This window comes from Rhizopus microsporus, assembly GCF_002708625.1.
Source record: "Rhizopus microsporus ATCC 52813 unplaced genomic scaffold scaffold_11, whole genome shotgun sequence".
Lineage (NCBI taxonomy): Eukaryota > Fungi > Mucoromycota > Mucoromycetes > Mucorales > Rhizopodaceae > Rhizopus > Rhizopus microsporus.
In genome coordinates, this window is record NW_019671926.1 from 307,932 (window position 1) to 326,578 (window position 18,647).

Genomic DNA, 18,647 nt, shown 5'->3' on the forward strand with positions numbered 1-18,647 from the left:
ATCCTTACCTCAGACAGGACCTTGAAGCACAGTTAAATATTAAACCACTTCCATTGTAAATATACTTTTTATTGTTGTTGTTTTTTATGTGTATATGAAAATAGAGGGAAAAAGACAATCTTCATAGAAGGAAATAAAATAAACAAAATGTACGACAAAAAAAATGGGTGACAGAAAGATTTTTTTTCTTTCCTTTTTTTCTTCTTTGTCAAATTATGTCAAGTGTTTGCTTTTGGGCTATTCTTTCTGCAGACAACTTTCGATTTATTTATGTATCTGATACCACTAGAAGATCCCATATTAAAGATAGAATCCTCAACCATTCCTTGTTGAATTTCATTCATCCTGAGGAGCTTCCTTTGGCCAAAGCTGATTTGCTTCATTTTATGAAGATAAAAACTTTGGCTAGTGCAGTAACGAGGTATATAATCTATAAATATATACTATGCGTATTAAAAGTTACATAGATGTCGATTGAATAAAATAACAGAGGTAAATTCATCAAGAAGAGAGAGAAAAGAGGGGAGAGAGAGATAAGTAGGGGAGGGGGTAAATGATCAATGTCAATCTGTTTAATAAAAAATAAAGATATCAATAGGAACATAATCAAGAGTGGATAATGACAGATATCATCATGTATCCAGCTACATCTAGAACGTTGTTGACCTTTTTTCATGATTGTCATCAAGGTTTATCGTTGTTTGCTTATTTATTATTTATTTATTCAACTTTTTGATTACCATAGAAACATGCTATGATTATAGAGAATTTTATTATGTAAACAAATCGAGATATATATTTGTATATGAAAATAACTTTATTTGTAGAATGTGAACGAGATGAAACAATCTATAGAAAACTACATGGCGCCTACCTTATTGGACCACTTGTTTCGAGTCTTTCAGATCTATGACAATTCAACATATCAACTACTTGCATCGTGGCCACTCCCTGTAGATCATTTGAAGTGCATCATGCAGACACCAGATAAATTACATCATCCCTTATACAGTCAAGAGGCACAAAGGCAGTTCATTGAGGACGTATCCAGGTTGACTCAGAACATGACCGTGAAAGAGATCAATTCTGGGCATCTATTACAACCGAGACTTGGATGCTGTCAACATATTTTTTCAAATTCAACAGTGACATTGGATCCATTAGGTCAATGTGATGTAGAGAGTATCATCATCTATTTTGGTCCCATCGTATTTGCTACTTTTCAAGTTACCCCGGTACATCCTCAAAGTTATCACCGTCCAGCAAGTATACAGAGCGAGTAATGCGGATATATAAATAAATAAAATTAGTGCGTGTATAAATTGAACTAATTATTCCCTAATAGGTTTAGACGAATGCCTAGAATTCATGAACTCCTGAACGATCAGATATTACTAATACCGCCCAAGGCGCCAAAAGTAGATGATAATACTATACAACAACAGTTGGTGTCATCCCATGGCAGAATAGGGGCAAATAATGACAGTGATACTAGTGACAGAAGCAATATTAATATGGAAAGTAGTGGTGGCAGTAGTATTAGTAACAGTAAAGACAATAATAACCATGATAAATTGTCAGCATTCAAAACATGGAAAGGCAGATTTATTGTTCGAGAGAAAAAGTGTGAATACTGTCAAGTATCGACTAGCCCTGAGTGGCGTAGAGGCCCGAGTGGTCATAAAACGTAAGTATAAAGTAAACGGTCTCCTACTTCGCCTAACATCATAAAATCAATGAATATAGTTTATGTAATGCATGTGGTCTTCGCTATGCTAGGTTAGTAGCAAAACAAGAAAAGCAGCAACACATTTCAAACAATGATGAACTCGTCCGTTTGTCAAATCCACAAAAGAAAAAGAAGTTGTAACTATGTACACAATTTATTTTATTATTATTTCTTCTTGTTGGATGCACGTTTGCCTTGACCTTTATACATAATAAAGTGAGTAAAGATGTCACAACATGTCTTAACTTACCCTTCTTGGGCGCTCCCTTTCCTCTTCTCTTTCTTCTAGCGATCTCATCAAGACGTGCTTTTTCGTCCACATCAATCAAGCCAAGTTGAGGATATAATGCTTGAATATCTCTAAAGTGAACAAGTGGTTTGGGATGATAGCCTGTCAAAGTAGGTCCTAGTAATCGTTGTCGAAGGATCTTATTTCCTGTACGTGCACATGTTGGATTATACACAGTTGAAAAGATTTTACAAGACAATTGCTTTAATTCTGATAATCTCGCCGTTGACATGATCAATAAGTAAAAAAGAAAAAGCCTATCAGGGCAGGGGGTGGAGGGGGAAAAAAAAGAGTAAAGACCATATTAAGTAATGTGACTTACTTTGAAATCAAGTGCAACAAAAAATTTTCAAAAGTGGTTTTTATTATGAGACTTGATCTATTTGAAATCTAAAGGATCTTTCATCACATTCGCCAGACTTACAAAGTGAAAGGTTGCTGTCATACCAATCACGTTCGACAAAAGTAACATTATCATCATAGTCTATTAGTACTACCGTACTTGTACGTGTTCCATAACTAGGTTCTTTAACGCCTGTGATAGCAGGAAAGTCAAACTTGGGTATAAATATGCGTTCCTTCAGGTCATCCATAATAGTTTCCACATTTTCTGTATCTGTCATGGGCTGACTTGTACTAGTAAATTGTTAATATGTATTACACACAAAGTATGCGCCCAATCTTACCTCAACATATCAAACAATGCCTCAATCAATTCTTTTGGATCATTGTTTCCAGACTTTATAATTTTTTCAAATAGTTCTTTCCCTTGAGTTACCTTTGGCCAGGGTTTTGTCAAGATTGAATTTGAGAGTCCTGTCATGGTTAATACGCATGTAGGGTCTTTTTTTTTTTGGGTACCATAAATCTTTTCTGGCTCCAGCTCCGTCACAAGTTGATTTTCTCTGTTTGTGATATACATCATCTCTACTTGATTCTTGTTCCCAAAGTCAAAGCAGATCAAGCTAAATCCTCCAAAATCCTCAGCACGGCTCTTGATATAATCAACTGCCATGTGAACTGGATCATGGCTGTAAAGAAAGTCTCTTACTAATGCACCTCGTGTGACAGTTCCCTTGAACTGTTGCTCTCTAAAGTTGGTGAGAGCAGCAAACTTGCCTTGTCGATTGATGCCAAGCCAAGTACCATTTTTGACATTGTCCATCGGATGAGCCTCTAAATCGATACCCCCTAGAATATTCTCGTCTGCTTCTTCCCAGAACCGTGCTCGAGCTGTGGGTCGTCTAAGAAACTCGTCTCGATTGCCTGCAAATATACTTTATGCAAAAAAAAAAGAAAGAAAAACATGGTGTGAAATGACCATTTCTTTTTGGTTGACATTATACTTACAATTTATACTTGGGGTGATTCTGAACTGTCCAGAATAAAATACACATTAAAAAATACACAAAAAAAAGAGAGAAAAGAGAGAGTATCACACCACCATGGGCCCTTTATTGACCAATGATTGTTCATTGTTACAGTAGACCCACAATGGCTCTCTCTTTTTCTTTCTCTCTTAAAAAAAATTAAGCTCACTTTTTACTAATGATGCAAAAGGGCACATCTTTTACGTATGCATGAATATCAAGGCATTAACTTGTAATTTTATTCCGCTAAACAACTTTAAAACTGTTTTTGCTGCCTAATTTATTTTTATTTCCCTTTTTTTTTTGACTACAAAATGAATCCTATTATGAATACAGAAATTCCTATTCTTGAAAACCTGATTACTATTCGACATAAGTTGTCTGCACTTAAAAAAGACAGAGACAGCTTTCTTGATTCCCAAGTTGTAATAGATCTCTATAAAGAAACAGAAAGGGAGGTCGAGAAACTGAACAAGATACGTACAGGTGATATTTGGAATCCCTCTTCTCGAAATAGATTAAACGATGTCCTGGATGACATTATGGCATTACTGTCCTTATTCTTTATGAGTATTGGCAGAAATAGAGAGAGTAAGATTTATACATGAGAGGAGAATAAGCACACATGATCTGATATTTTGTTTATAGGTCCTGCTGTCTATGTCCATTTGGTGACAGTAGAGGTATATTATTTAATGATTTATAGTATACAAAATATCCTTGCTTATATGCGTGCGTATGTAGCGTTATCTAGATCAGTTAGCTCATATGGGCGTATATACGGATTCTATCTTATTGGAAAATCAAGAAAGATTAAACAATATCAAGGAAATCCTTTATGCGGATGAAAGTGGTTCCTGCTTTGTTGATTTATTGAAACACAAACTAGACTTGTGTAGTAAGTTGTACGGTATAAAGCTTTTTTCTTGGTTACTGATGCACGTATGTCTAAAGATCAATCATTAAAATCTTTATCACAAACAATTGAAGATGTATCACCTACACTGTAAGTTGATAAACATACAGGGAGTGTGTGTAACTAAATATTATATCTATAGTAAGCCATTGCAAGAATCGCTCATCCATCTCAGAAGCCAGTTGGCTCAGCTAGCTCAGAAACCAGGCGGATACACGATCGATGACGTGGATGCTATCCAAGCAAAGCTTCGAGAACTAGACAACTCAAAGTATGAATTATTCAATTCCGATCCAAAGGGGAAAGCATTGATAGAAGGTCTTTTGGATCAACTTCACGAAGAAATTCAGGACCTGAAGACATCGATCAACAGCGTATCAGAGCCTCTGGTGCCTATCGTCGAGCGATTAAAGCAGATAAGATATCAACTCGAGCGTCTGGCATTAACTCATAAATGGACACTGAGAGAGACGGACCTCTATACATATCATGTAAGTTCCCAAAAAAAAAACCCCTTATGTAGCATCCGGTCTTGACTTTTTATACTTTATTATATATATATATATTAGCTGCAATTAGAAGAAATTGAAAAACTACGAGAAAATGGAAGCTTTAGAGAGGCTGGATCAGATACCATCCCGGAAGGACAGGCGGTTGTCAACTTTTTGCTTCGGGGTTGTTACCGAATTATGGCAAAGATGTTGAGCGAAAACGTCCCTGTTGCAGAAGCATTGATGCCAGTACATAATCAGTTGAGCACAGTGCGAAGGTGTCTGATAGAAGTTTCAAAGTGGGGGAAACCTGATTCAAGTAAGTTCAAATATATAAATGTGTCAATGCTCCTTTTTTCATAAACTTTTTGTTTCATTTGAAGTAAGAGATCTGTATCCGTAAGTACACTATGTGAGATTCATAAAGGTAATAATAGAGCTTACTCTTTTTTTTATTTTTAGCTATCAATTGAAACTAGCGAGTATTGATAATATGCGTGTGAATGGTACCTTTTGTGATGAAGAAGGAAATATTCCTGAAGGTCAAGCTATTTGTGTTGCTTTATTGAACGAGTGTTACGATATGCTGCATGAATTGATAGCTTTAGCAGAGTCATAATTGCATCGTCAAGGTAGAGGGAAAGTAGGTTGTAACTAGAAGACTAACGAATAAAAAATAATGTATTATTCGCTTTATACTTACTGAAGCGTTAAGGAATGCACTGCCGTTATGGACAGCGCGTTAAATCCAGGAGCACCATTAGCTTTTTGAAATGGAGGAAGGACTTTCATTGTCATATTTTGATTTGTAAACAAAAATACCATATATATTTAATACACTGTTCACATCTCGATTCCACACCGTACCACAGGATCCACACTTGAAGACAGCATGTACTCTTCACTTTGATCCAGAAACAGAGAAATTGTTCACTTCTTTCATTTTACACTTGTTACAAATCTGACTCGTTAAATACTCGTCAACCGAAACAAATTCGGTCCCCCCCCGCTGGATTGGAATTATTCGCACGCAATACAAGATCAATAACAATCAACACTTCAGTTGATTTTCTATGTCTTCTTTATTGTTTAAAGGACAACGTGTAATAATACATAAGATGAGCTTGTTATTTTTGAGAGACACATAAATAAATGTGGCCAATGCTTTATAACACGTAACTAAAAAAGCGGTTAGAGACTTTATCCAAATAGTCTGATCTTGACTTCTTTTTCTTTTCTTTTCTTCTTTGGACCAAAAAGTAAGATCAGCTATTCCTCAGCTAGCCCTAAGGTATGTTATATTCTTTACTCTTGTAAGAAACTGATAAGTAGTATTATAGATCATAAAATCGAAAACAGCATCGGTACTAGCTGGGAGTAGTTTGGTTCTTACCAAGCTTTGGTCTCATATACTCTCACTTGCTCCTCTCTTGACTCTTGCTTCCTCTCACTTTCTTTCTTTTCTTTGCTCTTTCCGGGCTGGTTATCGCCAGCCCTACCCGGATACACTTTGGGTAAGATGTTCATAATCTCTTTTACAAGTTTACTCACTTGTCCTGTTTCTCCTTTTCTCTTATAAACTCTCTTCTTTATAATGTAAGTATTTAATATCAATGTAAATAGCTGATTTACTAACTATTTCTTTTTATATCTCGTTCTTTTGCTTCTTATGGACTCTCTTTTATTATTATTTGTTTCTGAAATTATCATATTTTTATCTCTGTGTGAATAATTTGTGAATAAAGTGTACAGGTTTGCTATATATAATTGTGTATCTACAATGTCTTTAATCATTGTTGGGTTTCCTCTTTTTAGCTTCTTCTATTAGCCTTGAAAATTCGTCTTTATATTTATGCTGTATAGTTAAAGGTTAAGGATAAAAGGATCAAGAAAGGGTAAAGAGGTTAGTATGGTATAAGCAAAAAAGGATATTATGCATCTCTGTATCAGTATTCTTTCGTTTGACTTGATTACTTCTATTAGCATCGTATGCTCTTTCCATTTCAGCAAGTCTTCTGATCAACACATCCGCACCCACCGGATTTTGTGAGTCAAGGTTAGCATTGTATAGATTAAGATACTCTTTATGTCGCCATATCTTTTGTGCTTTATCCCCATCCTCTGGAAGCCCTAGATCCTACAACAACATTAGTTTCTTTTCTCTCTCCCTTTTTCTTTCTTTTACTCTTAGAATCATTCTCATGTCCTTATCGCTCTGGATGGCATATACCACCTTCCCTGGTTTTCTACCAAGATGAATACTTTTGCGACTAGAGTAAAAATAAATAAATAACACTTTTTTATATAAATACACATTCAACATTTCATTTACTTTGTCATCCCGCTAAACAGTTGCATATTTGGTCTAGGTGCACTGGTTGATCTATCGCTTGGTGGAAGCGGTGGACTAGGTGGTATTCTACTGTCACCCTTTGTACAACCATCCAAATGTCGATCGAGTACAACATACTTCATCGACTGTTGACATATTGGACATTGAACTACAGATGTACCTATATCGTAACCATAAAATAAATCTAGTTGTTCCTAATAACTCTTACAGCACACTTACTCTTTAATGACTCATTAGAATTGTTTGTAGCAGACTGTGGTGATACGATGGGCGGTGGGGTTATTGAAGGTAACTGCGGAATGGGCTGTGAAGACGAAAGATCTGATAGATGGGCGTCTTTGCTTCCTAACCGAGTAGATCTTCTCAAAGATGTGGTTGATATTCTCTGAAGTGAAGCGGAAGGTTTAAAGTCATCACTTTGATCGTCATCTATAATAATAGGTGTCGTAGCAATGCTTGGTAGATTCTCTCTTATTCTAAGCTGATCCATGTTTAGAGATTGACTTGTTTGTGATGAACTTGACTCGCTCACAACTGATTCCGCTAGGTGAGGTGTTTGTTGTTTTTTATTTAACAATTGATCTGCAGACAATAGAGCATTTCTAGAGGGGTCTCCATTATGAATATAAGGTTGACATTGTTTATAAATGTGCATATACCTTGAGATACGCCATATATTTACAACATTATCCAAGTCATAGTTATGAATGATGCTATTACTAAACGCTTCCTTTCGACATTTAGGACAAACTTGTTCTTCTGATAAACAACGACGAACACACAATGCGCAAAAGGAATGTGAACAAGTTGAGATCATCATTGCTGTGTTAAAGAGCTCTTTACATATAGGGCAACGTAATTGTTCGTCTATCTTTTGAAATGAGCTTGACTGAAAATCACTTGGATCATCGATGAAGCCATTCATTAAGGGAAAGAAATAAATAAAGAAATCATGCGCGCGCGTATCATTTTCATAAAATTTTTCGTGGCATTAATTTATTTAATAGGGTATAGGAAGTATACTTATTTTTCACTCTCTTCAGTATCGTTCTTCTTTTTGAAGAAGGAGAATAAGTGTCGAATGGAGAATGGAAATGTACGGGTATCATTGCTTCTATCCACTCTCCTTCTCTGCTGTTCCAAATCATCGTCACTTAATTCAGGATGAACAAATCCATTTGTATAAAACTCTTGACGTGTGGGTGGAGGAGTTGGAAAGTACTTGTAATAGGCATTGGATATAGCAAAACAAGCGTAAATGACAAGTGTGACACCCAACAAGCCCATAAAGAATCGACCACCACCTGAATTGGCTAGCTTGCTAACAGCAGCCGCAACCATGTTCTTTGATCCAGACTCGTTTCTTTGTGCTAGTGAATCCCAAAAGAAGCCGCTTAGGGTACCAAAGAGAGCAGCACGACCAAAGAAACCGATACGGCCCATCCAATGAACAATGAATGCTTCCCATTTTCGAGCATCAGGCTCGCTTGTTTTCAAATCTTTGATGAATGTTCCTTTGATAGCATTGATCATTTGTGTAAAAAAAGCGATAAGAAAAGCGATGCCTAAAAGTGCAATGCCTGCCTTTCCAATTCCAGATTCTGCCCATGAAGCGGGAAACGTCTTGCTCGATGCCGATGCTTGTTGTTCTTCTTCTGTTTGAAATATCATGTGCACTACATAGTATGTATAAGCTGTATAAACACACCCGCTCACGAATGGCGATAGACGATAGCGAAAAAAGTTTTTCTTTTTGCTGAATGATGCATCGCTGCCCTGGCCAGTGATTGCTTCCCAGAATCTACGGGAGGAATATAATGTTAGTTGTGACCAACAGCATATTTGTGTCTGGTTTACCTCCATATGATGTATAAACATAACCCAACAGCCATCACAATCAAAATGGTTCTACCAATAGCCGGAATACCACCTAACAATAGAAAAGCGCCCTATGATGGTATAAATAAATCTATCCATATATATATACTTGACATACCTGAGGAGATTCATTTCCTTCACTGCCATTAGGAGTCCATGCGCCTGACAGATTAGTCAAGGTCAGTACACCTATGCAACCATAGACAACACCTTTTGCAATGAAGCCTACTCTTCCAACCCATTTGATGGCAGTCTTGTATTTAGTACGAACACCTCCTTCATAAAAGTGTAAATCTGATTCTCTACGTATCACTCTACTCTCTTTTCTTATATCTTTTGTAGTAGATGAAGTTGTTTTGGGTTCCACATTATTTCCTTCTTCTAAAGATGTATTGCGCTTTTTTTTGAATAACTTCAAAAATGATGGTTTATTGTAATCATGTGTTGTATTTACTGTATTTTTATTTTTGTCACTTTGTCGTTTATTTACAAAATAATTAAGCATTCGATATAATCTTTGTGTTTTTTTTAAAGCAGGCAAACAGATACACACTTTTATGTCTTTTAAAAAAAAGGTAAAATTTCCCTTTTTTTTATATGAAATTCATAAAATAAGCTAATAAGGAACAAATCGAATTCGATCTTATGCAATTGAAAAAAAAAACGTATCCGCACATACTTTGTACCCCTTTCGTCATTGTGATGTCAAACCAGGTAATACACATGTGTAACATTCCTTTTTAGGATAATGTTACACATATCTTGGAAATCATTCGCAACATAATGATCATCATGTAAGAATGGTTCCTAAATCGTTCATTGTCTTTCATTGTTCCTCCTCTTTACCAAAAAAAAATGGAAAATGATAAACACGATTGTAATGTGAAAAGGCACATAAAGAGTTTATGAACTAGTATTTCAATTTATTAGCTACATGATCCTTATGTCACGCAATATTTAAAACAAACTACAAAGCAAAGAGGCACATAAGGGAAGCAGCATCCTGGTGAGGATGTTGAGGCTATTTTGGAACAGCAGTAACCATAGCAGTAAGAAGGAGAAGAAGAAAAGGTGACACTCTTTGGTCGAAGAACAGACGTCGCTTGGTGTGCTGTCAAGCACGAGGCCAAAAAAGCTATGATCTTTGGATATTCCTCGGTAAGTCTGCTAGAGTTATTAAAACACCATATATCTTATATTGAATATTCTTATTTATAGCGAAGGTATCTGTTCGGTTGTGTATTCTTAGGGGTGATACTTTGTCACTTATCTGAGCTGATCATTATCTTAAAGTAGCAAAACAAACAATCTTGGCAAAAATCGGCAGTCTATCAAACAAAAGGGAAGAACTTTCAATGTACAATGACATATACACACTTTTTATTTGTTGTGGAGGATTCTACTCAAATATCAATTTTTATTAAGCATAATAACATGCATATTCATACGTGCCCTTCTGTTATGTTTTCGTTTTAGGCGTTGAACGAGTATTTCGCCAGAGAAAAGGCTATGATGTGGCATAGCGTAATTGGGATGACAACTCCCAATCGCTGTTTATAAAAGGTGAACTAGATGTCGTCAAGGCATGTTCCCAAGCGATTGGCATGAAAAAGTCAAATTTGGTAATTGCGATCTTGATCGGGAGAGTATTGCTGATGGGAATTAAAATGGATGCCGTATTTTTATTGGCTGTTAAAGACATTGTGGGATTGGGAAGCTGTGAGTTCATTTCATACAGAAACATCAATGAATACTAAAGGTTACTTTTGGAAACAGAACAAGAATTGATAACTGGAAAGGTGGATATAAATATGAAAAAGGTTACTGCTCTCTTCCAGAAAAAAAGAGGGGACATTACTGTGATCAGTGGGAAAAAGCAGCTTCGTGTCTATTACAGCAGTGTAAACCGTTTCAGTGCTGCATAATCTGGAACATGAAAGTATATATCAAACCAAAATCACGAATTGCATAAAGGTACCATTTCAAATGAGTATTTCCAAAGATATCCAAGCATAAACGCCTACAGGCGCCAGCAAGATGAAATGCGCATGCATTTAATAGAGTGCTTATAGTCTAAGATACACCCTAGTCTGCTTCATTAAGCATGATACCGAGTTTTAAACAATTTATTAAGTAATACAAGTTAAAATACAATCATTGTACATAGCACGCATGAGCTTTCTTTTTTGATTTTAATGCCTTGAGCGGCGTTTCTTATTATTCTTGCCATTTTCCTCTAATGAAATAAAAAACAATGTAGTCTCTTATCAAAACCCATTGTTACATCATCCTACCTTCTATACTTTTGCTTGCCTTTCGCTTGACCCTCCTTTTGGATTCTTGCTGCTCATTGGCCAATAAGATCGGTAAGAGTCGTCGTCGAGCATTGATAAACCAGTTACTGATCTGATTTAGCGAAAGATTGGTTCTTTGTACAAGCAGCTTCTTTTCTTCCTCTGTCGGATAAGGGTGTCCTGAATGTTCCTGTAACCATTCCTTTAGGATGACGATCACATCCTTTGGTAGGTTGCCTCGCTTTCTCCTTTTCGTATCTAAACTGACAGACTTTGTTGTTGTTGATATTGACTTTGCTTGTTCCTGTTCTTTACACACAATGACAAGCTCGCCTTCTCTATTCTTTTCTTTTCGTCTCTGTTCGCTATCATCGCTGTCATCGTCGTTACTGTCGTTGCTATCGTTGCTATCGTTGCTATCGTTGCCATCGTTACTATCGTTGCTATCATTACTGTCATCTTCGTCTTCGTCGTCTTCGTCGTTTGATGACAGAAAAGGTGAAGTCATGGGTGTATGCAGTGAGGATGCGTATCGTGTGCTTAGGACGACATGATTCCAGAACTGACCGTTGGACTTGAGCATGGCATTCACTTTCTGCTTCTCTAACTCTACCAGGCGATGATCACAGCTGTAGTTGTCATGAAACAGAATGACAGGACTAAATATACGGAGCTGTCATAAGTAAAAAGAAGGGAGAGGGGAAGGGAAGGGAAAGAAGAAAACAGGCAAGAAAGAAGAGGATAGAAAGAGAAAGAGATAAAAAGAGACAAAAAGAGAGAAAGAGTGGTTAACACATTGTCTTTAGTATTCTGTCTATCACATCTTTTTACTTTACATTTGAAGTATTCGTGCTACCGTTACTTTTGCCTCTGGTATTGGCATTAACGCTGATATTGGTATTACGACGGACACTGAGAGGTGAATAAGGCATGATGACAAGGTAGAAAGATAAGAGAAACAAGGAGTGAAGAAGAGAAAAGAAAGAAAAGGAAATAGTGATGATTTGTTTCTTTTTTTTTTTTCTTTATTTACAAAAGGGACACATGCAGCTGAATGGCAGACAGAATCTTGATGATCGATATATATATATATATATTCACCTAGATACATGTATATTATATATCCTCACTCATTCACTTGCTTAACCATACGCATGTCTATGTCTATACGTCTATCATATACCTTTCTTTCTTTCTCCCTTGTATAATTTCAACTACGGTTCTCTACATCCATCATCATCATCATCATCTCTTGGTTGTATCAGAAACAAATGACTATTTAAGGAGAGAGAAAAAAAAAGTACTGCTACTTTAAGGAGTAAAACCCACAAAGAGAAAAGAGAGGCTTTTTGATAGATGTAGATCCAATCAAGTCCAAAGCCACATCCTTTGCTTATTATTACTAGTATTATTATTTTCATTTCTCAGCCATGCGTCTTATTGTATGCATAGTTCGTACTACGCACTTCTTTTTTTGTTGTTATTGTTGTTGTCTTCATGTGGTATAAACAATTCCGCGGAGAAAGAAAAAGAGAGAGAGAGAGAGAAAGAGAAAGTGTGTGTGTGTGTGTGTGTGTGTGTGTGTGTGACAAGATGCCTTTTTCTCTTTGCTAATGCCGTGGCAGGTCTCTCTTCTCTCTTCTTCTTCTTCTTGTTATTCTTGTTATTCTACGTATACATAATCAATCCGTTGCTCAAGTTATTATCGTATTTCTATTGCTGTTTTTGTCAAAGTCTATGGCTGTTAGCGGAAAAAAAAAACAGCACAATTAATGTTGACATAAGACCTCTACTCTTCATTGATAATCCGAAATAAATTTTTAGCCTCTTGTTACACTTGTGTGAAGGTGATCAGTATTGACAGCAAAGGAACATGATTCGAAATTATAAAACTGGTGTATTTCTTGTGCACAATCCATTTTACAACTTGTCAAACCAAGCTTAACGCCTATTTGTGCAAGTAAGGCAGCAATGGGAAGATGATGAAATAAAAGCTTACACTGACAAGGAAGAAATGACTTTTAAAAGACCTGTTTACATTCAGTCCTAATGAGTATGGTAAGTATCTTGGCTAATCATTGAAATAAGTAGGTAGATAAGTAAGTGCTTATTTGACATATGGTAAAGCACATATATATATTTCTTTGGGTGGTCAGTAGATCAGCCAAATCTTCATCTGATAAGGCGGATATTACCAACTCTTGTTAAAATATAAAGGATAGGATTAAATTTCAATGATGAGTGTGCAGAACTTGATCAAGATCTCGTTAGGAGAAGTCAAAATATTGCGAATAGATGCTCATGATCATTCAAAGATACCGTCTTCAGTTAGTGGTATAATCTTTTGGGTGACGATTAATATCACTGCCCGACTTCACCTTTGCGACGCACGTCCTTCAAACTTGCTGTGAAAAGAAGACTAGAAGCAAACTCATAGATGGAGTGTCTAAAAATAGAAAGTTTGTACACTCAAAATGACAGTATCCAAACACATAGAGAACATTTTCAGATACGTTTTAATGGTAGCGCGATGATATTATAAAATTTGCAACAATCACTGTCGAAATGAGTTGTGAGTTTGTAAAAAGCACCAAGCCACAATGGAGGATCATCATTACTTTCTTTTGGGTGCCTTGAACCTTTCTGATATCATGCGTTGACACAGCGTTTATATGATAACTTGCATATTAAAGCACTCGTTATCCATAATGACTTTTGGACGCTGTAGGTTATTGTTAGCAGGTTGGCATATCATAACACAAACAGAAAGATTTACTAAAGACAGCCTAAAGTAATGAGATACATTTATTGAGGTTATGTTTACAACTTTGATATTGCAAACTTAAATAAACCTAAATTTCAAGTATCAACATTACGTTATAAGAGTACATTTCAGCTGCACCCTGGCATGGACAAATATAGAGGTAGTTTTCTTGTTGGACTTAATTTATAGTAATCGTATAGAAACAATGTTATATGTCATGAGACATATAGAAAAAGTAGAGCATATCATCTATTTGATTCCTGTTTGCAGCTTTTGCAAAGATGAAACAAATTAAAGTTCCTGGCAGTTGTGCAACAGACAACCAGAGTAATAGCCTTGCCTCACAATCACAATAACAACAACAGCAATAGAAATACGATAATAACTTGAGCAACGGATTGATTATGTATACGTAGAATAACAAGAATAACAAGAAGAAGAAGAAGAGAGAAGAGAGACCTGCCACGGCATTAGCAAAGAGAAAAAGGCATCTTGTCACACACACACACACACACACACACACACACACTTTCTCTTTCTCTCTCTCTCTCTCTTTTTCTTTCTCCGCGGAATTGTTTATACCACATGAAGACAACAACAATAACAACAAAAAAAGAAGTGCGTAGTACGAACTATGCATACAATAAGACGCATGGCTGAGAAATGAAAATAATAATACTAGTAATAATAAGCAAAGGATGTGGCTTTGGACTTGATTGGATCTACATCTATCAAAAAGCCTCTCTTTTCTCTTTGTGGGTTTTACTCCTTAAAGTAGCAGTACTTTTTTTTTCTCTCTCCTTAAATAGTCATTTGTTTCTGATACAACCAAGAGATGATGATGATGATGATGGATGTAGAGAACCGTAGTTGAAATTATACAAGGGAGAAAGAAAGAAAGGTATATGATAGACGTATAGACATAGACATGCGTATGGTTAAGCAAGTGAATGAGTGAGGATATATAATATACATGTATCTAGGTGAATATATATATATATATATCGATCATCAAGATTCTGTCTGCCATTCAGCTGCATGTGTCCCTTTTGTAAATAAAGAAAAAAAAAAAAGAAACAAATCATCACTATTTCCTTTTCTTTCTTTTCTCTTCTTCACTCCTTGTTTCTCTTATCTTTCTACCTTGTCATCATGCCTTATTCACCTCTCAGTGTCCGTCGTAATACCAATATCAGCGTTAATGCCAATACCAGAGGCAAAAGTAACGGTAGCACGAATACTTCAAATGTAAAGTAAAAAGATGTGATAGACAGAATACTAAAGACAATGTGTTAACCACTCTTTCTCTCTTTTTGTCTCTTTTTATCTCTTTCTCTTTCTATCCTCTTCTTTCTTGCCTGTTTTCTTCTTTCCCTTCCCTTCCCCTCTCCCTTCTTTTTACTTATGACAGCTCCGTATATTTAGTCCTGTCATTCTGTTTCATGACAACTACAGCTGTGATCATCGCCTGGTAGAGTTAGAGAAGCAGAAAGTGAATGCCATGCTCAAGTCCAACGGTCAGTTCTGGAATCATGTCGTCCTAAGCACACGATACGCATCCTCACTGCATACACCCATGACTTCACCTTTTCTGTCATCAAACGACGAAGACGACGAAGACGAAGATGACAGTAATGATAGCAACGATAGTAACGATGGCAACGATAGCAACGATAGCAACGATAGCAACGACAGTAACGACGATGACAGCGATGATAGCGAACAGAGACGAAAAGAAAAGAATAGAGAAGGCGAGCTTGTCATTGTGTGTAAAGAACAGGAACAAGCAAAGTCAATATCAACAACAACAAAGTCTGTCAGTTTAGATACGAAAAGGAGAAAGCGAGGCAACCTACCAAAGGATGTGATCGTCATCCTAAAGGAATGGTTACAGGAACATTCAGGACACCCTTATCCGACAGAGGAAGAAAAGAAGCTGCTTGTACAAAGAACCAATCTTTCGCTAAATCAGATCAGTAACTGGTTTATCAATGCTCGACGACGACTCTTACCGATCTTATTGGCCAATGAGCAGCAAGAATCCAAAAGGAGGGTCAAGCGAAAGGCAAGCAAAAGTATAGAAGGTAGGATGATGTAACAATGGGTTTTGATAAGAGACTACATTGTTTTTTATTTCATTAGAGGAAAATGGCAAGAAATGTATCCTAGGAAATAAGAAACGATAAAGTTGTTTACATGTAACTATTGTGCGACAGATTTTAAAAAAAGGGAGGAGAAGGACGGGTTGATTTCCGGAAATGATTGAACACAGAACAACAAGATGTTACACTTGATCCTTTCTACTTTTCTATTTATTTTACATTTTATTTTCTCACCTTTTGCGTCATCTTTCATACATCTTTAGTTTAAAAATAGAGGGAATAAAAAAGTAAAACAAGGGGTTAGTTGTCATTGGTAAGTAAACTGATAGACAAGACCAAATCGGGAAAATCTGTATGCATTGTCTATCTCGTTTCTTTTTATTCTTTCTCTTTGTCTCTCTCTCAGTCTTTAATGTCCGCCTAATCATCAACAAACTAAAAGTCGTGAATAAAAGGTCGTTTATCAAATTGAAATCTTTTAATGAATGTGATTCGTTTAGATGAGAAATTTTTAAACCAAGTCATATTGTGTTACCGAATAAACAAGGGGGAGCTGGACCATTATTTATTTATGTGTGTGTAAAATACGCCATTTCTATATCTGGTAATTAAGATATTCTATTATCTCGGAATAGTCAGGAGCCGATGTGATAGAATAAGTGGGCATTATTGGGGTTTGTGTTTATATAAGTTATTATTTGTTTATGGTTTCTCTATGGGGTTTTTCTATACTTGGTGTCATCTAAACAAGAAGAAAGATTGTATATCGATCTCGCAATTTGAATTGTTGTTGTTGTTGTTGTTTTTTGTTGGTCAAAAAAGAGCGGGAAATCCTGAAATAAAAATGGGTAACCTTATTATTTCTGTCTTTTTTATCTATTATTTTGTTTCAACAATCAAGGTGTTCCAGATTATGTGTGGTTATTTGGAACTGAGTCCTAAAGTCAATGGGTGGTGAAACACTTTTATCTTTGGTATAAATACTCTCCAGTTTAATTTTCCTTTTTCTTTACTTTATTTCTTATTTATTCTCATGTCATTTTATAACAAAAGGATTGTCTTGAAAAGATCCATACCCTATCAACCCATATATAAACAAGATAATAAGAAGAAATCGGTTCGATTTAACCCCGATCTTGAACAGACGATTTATTTCTACAAGACACAGCCACCCAAGGCAATTCATATCAAAGATGTGATACGTGCAGAAGACTATACAATGACTCAAATAAATTGGCCAAACAAGACAAGATTACTGCTATATAATGATAACAAAATACGTATGGAACAAATTCAATTAACAGATGGAGACTATCAAGATATCGAAAAGAACCAATTTATGATGGAAGGCCGTTGTCGTGCTTTAAATATCTCTTATCAAAAGACTGTTTCCGTACGTTATACATTTGATTTATGGAGTACATATCATGAAACAGTCTCTGTATTTAAAGAATCTATTGCAAGTACTTCCAATACATGGGATAGATTCACTTTTACTATTCCTATCCAAGCATCAAACCAAGTACAAACAATCTATTTCGCACTTCGATATACTGTTGATGGTCAAGAATATTGGGATAATAACAATGGCTTAAATTATCAAATCATCATCACTCCACCGCCTTTACCACTGCATGAAAAAGAAAAAGAACAACAACAAAAGATCAAAAAGCTATCCAAAAGATACGATTTCAGTCATTCTTATTATTCTCCCCCTCCCTCACCTCCTATCACTCCTACCGAATTACCTTTATATACCCCCTTCCAAGATAACAAGACAGAATTAAGCTACACTGACTTTGTAAACAAATATTGCTTCTATAACTCTCATTCAAGTCTAATCTATTCAACATCTCCGTCTGCTGTCTTTACATAATTTGCATTTCCATTAAAATAAAAAAAAGTAAATCCGGGGAAAGTCGGCCCTACAAAACCATATTTTGACCTTGACCATTTCGAGTAGTTACACACTCTGAACAATAAAAAGGAACCGTCTATTTGTTATTGCAGCAAAAATTGTTGCTCTTTTTTTTTGGGGAAGAAAAAAATAACATGCATGTTTATTTATTATGAAAATACCACCTTTCAAAAATAAACTAGGTGTTTCATGTGTAGTTCTATCGCTATACTAACAAAAGGCAACAAAGTCTTTTTTTTTCTTTTTCGGCAAAAGAACTCATCAAAGGCATATCAGTTGGATCAATAAGTGTACTATGTTGCACGGGCCATCCGATAAAGATAAATTATTAGCGCTATTCTCTTTATCCCAGCATATCGGCTTTGTACATTTTTTTTTTTCCCATGTTTAAGTCGCACACTACCTAATTCAAAATAAGTAAAGATTACAAGTTGGATTTGTTTATGCAATTCAAATTAAATGCTCCCCCAATACAACCTTATGTTGTCTGTTTCTTTACCCGAACAATATTTCCCACTGTCATGAACCACTAAGACTATACAC

The 18,647-nt window shown here is 35.9% G+C and overlaps 9 protein-coding genes across 9 annotated transcripts; 4 read left to right on the forward strand and 5 right to left on the reverse strand.

Moving 5' to 3' along the window:
• Positions 1-215: 215 nt before the first annotated feature.
• RHIMIDRAFT_238717 (uncharacterized protein) lies at positions 216-1,870 on the forward strand (the record flags this gene model as incomplete). The annotated part of the gene is made up of 7 exons (XM_023609021.1): positions 216-421; positions 468-492; positions 599-689; positions 746-777; positions 828-1,279; positions 1,346-1,687; positions 1,747-1,870. 7 exons carry the CDS (start codon positions 216-218, stop codon positions 1,868-1,870), a joined length of 1,272 nt encoding a protein of 423 aa, XP_023464986.1.
• A 98-nt stretch (positions 1,871-1,968) lies between these two features.
• Positions 1,969-2,241, reverse strand: RHIMIDRAFT_194872 (uncharacterized protein; the record flags this gene model as incomplete). The annotated part of the gene is made up of 1 exon (XM_023606020.1): positions 1,969-2,241. A coding segment is annotated over one exon (273 nt), but the record flags the coding sequence as incomplete, so codon positions are not given.
• A 142-nt stretch (positions 2,242-2,383) lies between these two features.
• RHIMIDRAFT_238719 (DUF833-domain-containing protein) lies at positions 2,384-3,415 on the reverse strand (the record flags this gene model as incomplete). Its single annotated transcript, XM_023609022.1, has 4 exons — positions 2,384-2,654; positions 2,705-2,834; positions 2,880-3,295; positions 3,369-3,415. 4 exons carry the CDS (start codon positions 3,413-3,415, stop codon positions 2,384-2,386), a joined length of 864 nt encoding a protein of 287 aa, XP_023464988.1.
• Positions 3,416-3,702: 287 nt separating this feature from the next.
• RHIMIDRAFT_238720 (uncharacterized protein) lies at positions 3,703-5,414 on the forward strand (the record flags this gene model as incomplete). The annotated part of the gene is made up of 8 exons (XM_023609023.1): positions 3,703-3,979; positions 4,037-4,071; positions 4,133-4,286; positions 4,343-4,394; positions 4,447-4,795; positions 4,874-5,114; positions 5,179-5,194; positions 5,258-5,414. The coding sequence occupies 8 exons, from the start codon at positions 3,703-3,705 to the stop codon at positions 5,412-5,414; spliced, it is 1,281 nt and encodes a 426-aa protein (XP_023464989.1).
• A 1,130-nt stretch (positions 5,415-6,544) lies between these two features.
• On the reverse strand, positions 6,545-8,070 carry RHIMIDRAFT_292862 (uncharacterized protein). The gene is made up of 6 exons (XM_023613931.1): positions 7,808-8,070; positions 7,368-7,750; positions 7,128-7,308; positions 6,981-7,065; positions 6,728-6,932; positions 6,545-6,652 (listed from the first exon to the last, which is right to left on the reverse strand). The coding sequence occupies exons 1-6, from the start codon at positions 7,966-7,968 to the stop codon at positions 6,582-6,584; spliced, it is 1,086 nt and encodes a 361-aa protein (XP_023464990.1). The 5' UTR covers positions 7,969-8,070; the 3' UTR covers positions 6,545-6,581.
• A 62-nt stretch (positions 8,071-8,132) lies between these two features.
• Positions 8,133-9,606, reverse strand: RHIMIDRAFT_257227 (uncharacterized protein). The gene is made up of 3 exons (XM_023611261.1): positions 9,145-9,606; positions 9,006-9,097; positions 8,133-8,949 (listed from the first exon to the last, which is right to left on the reverse strand). The coding sequence occupies exons 1-3, from the start codon at positions 9,529-9,531 to the stop codon at positions 8,172-8,174; spliced, it is 1,257 nt and encodes a 418-aa protein (XP_023464991.1). The 5' UTR covers positions 9,532-9,606; the 3' UTR covers positions 8,133-8,171.
• A 1,793-nt stretch (positions 9,607-11,399) lies between these two features.
• Positions 11,400-11,564, reverse strand: RHIMIDRAFT_185177 (uncharacterized protein; the record flags this gene model as incomplete). Its single annotated transcript, XM_023605845.1, has 1 exon — positions 11,400-11,564. A coding segment is annotated over one exon (165 nt), but the record flags the coding sequence as incomplete, so codon positions are not given.
• A 4,360-nt stretch (positions 11,565-15,924) lies between these two features.
• Positions 15,925-16,089, forward strand: RHIMIDRAFT_183277 (uncharacterized protein; the record flags this gene model as incomplete). Its single annotated transcript, XM_023605820.1, has 1 exon — positions 15,925-16,089. A coding segment is annotated over one exon (165 nt), but the record flags the coding sequence as incomplete, so codon positions are not given.
• A 1,015-nt stretch (positions 16,090-17,104) lies between these two features.
• RHIMIDRAFT_22372 (uncharacterized protein) lies at positions 17,105-18,164 on the forward strand. Its single transcript, XM_023607486.1, has 2 exons — positions 17,105-17,160; positions 17,240-18,164. The coding sequence occupies exon 2, from the start codon at positions 17,406-17,408 to the stop codon at positions 18,060-18,062; it is 657 nt and encodes a 218-aa protein (XP_023464994.1). The 5' UTR covers positions 17,105-17,160; positions 17,240-17,405; the 3' UTR covers positions 18,063-18,164.
• The last annotated feature ends 483 nt before the right edge of the window (positions 18,165-18,647 follow it).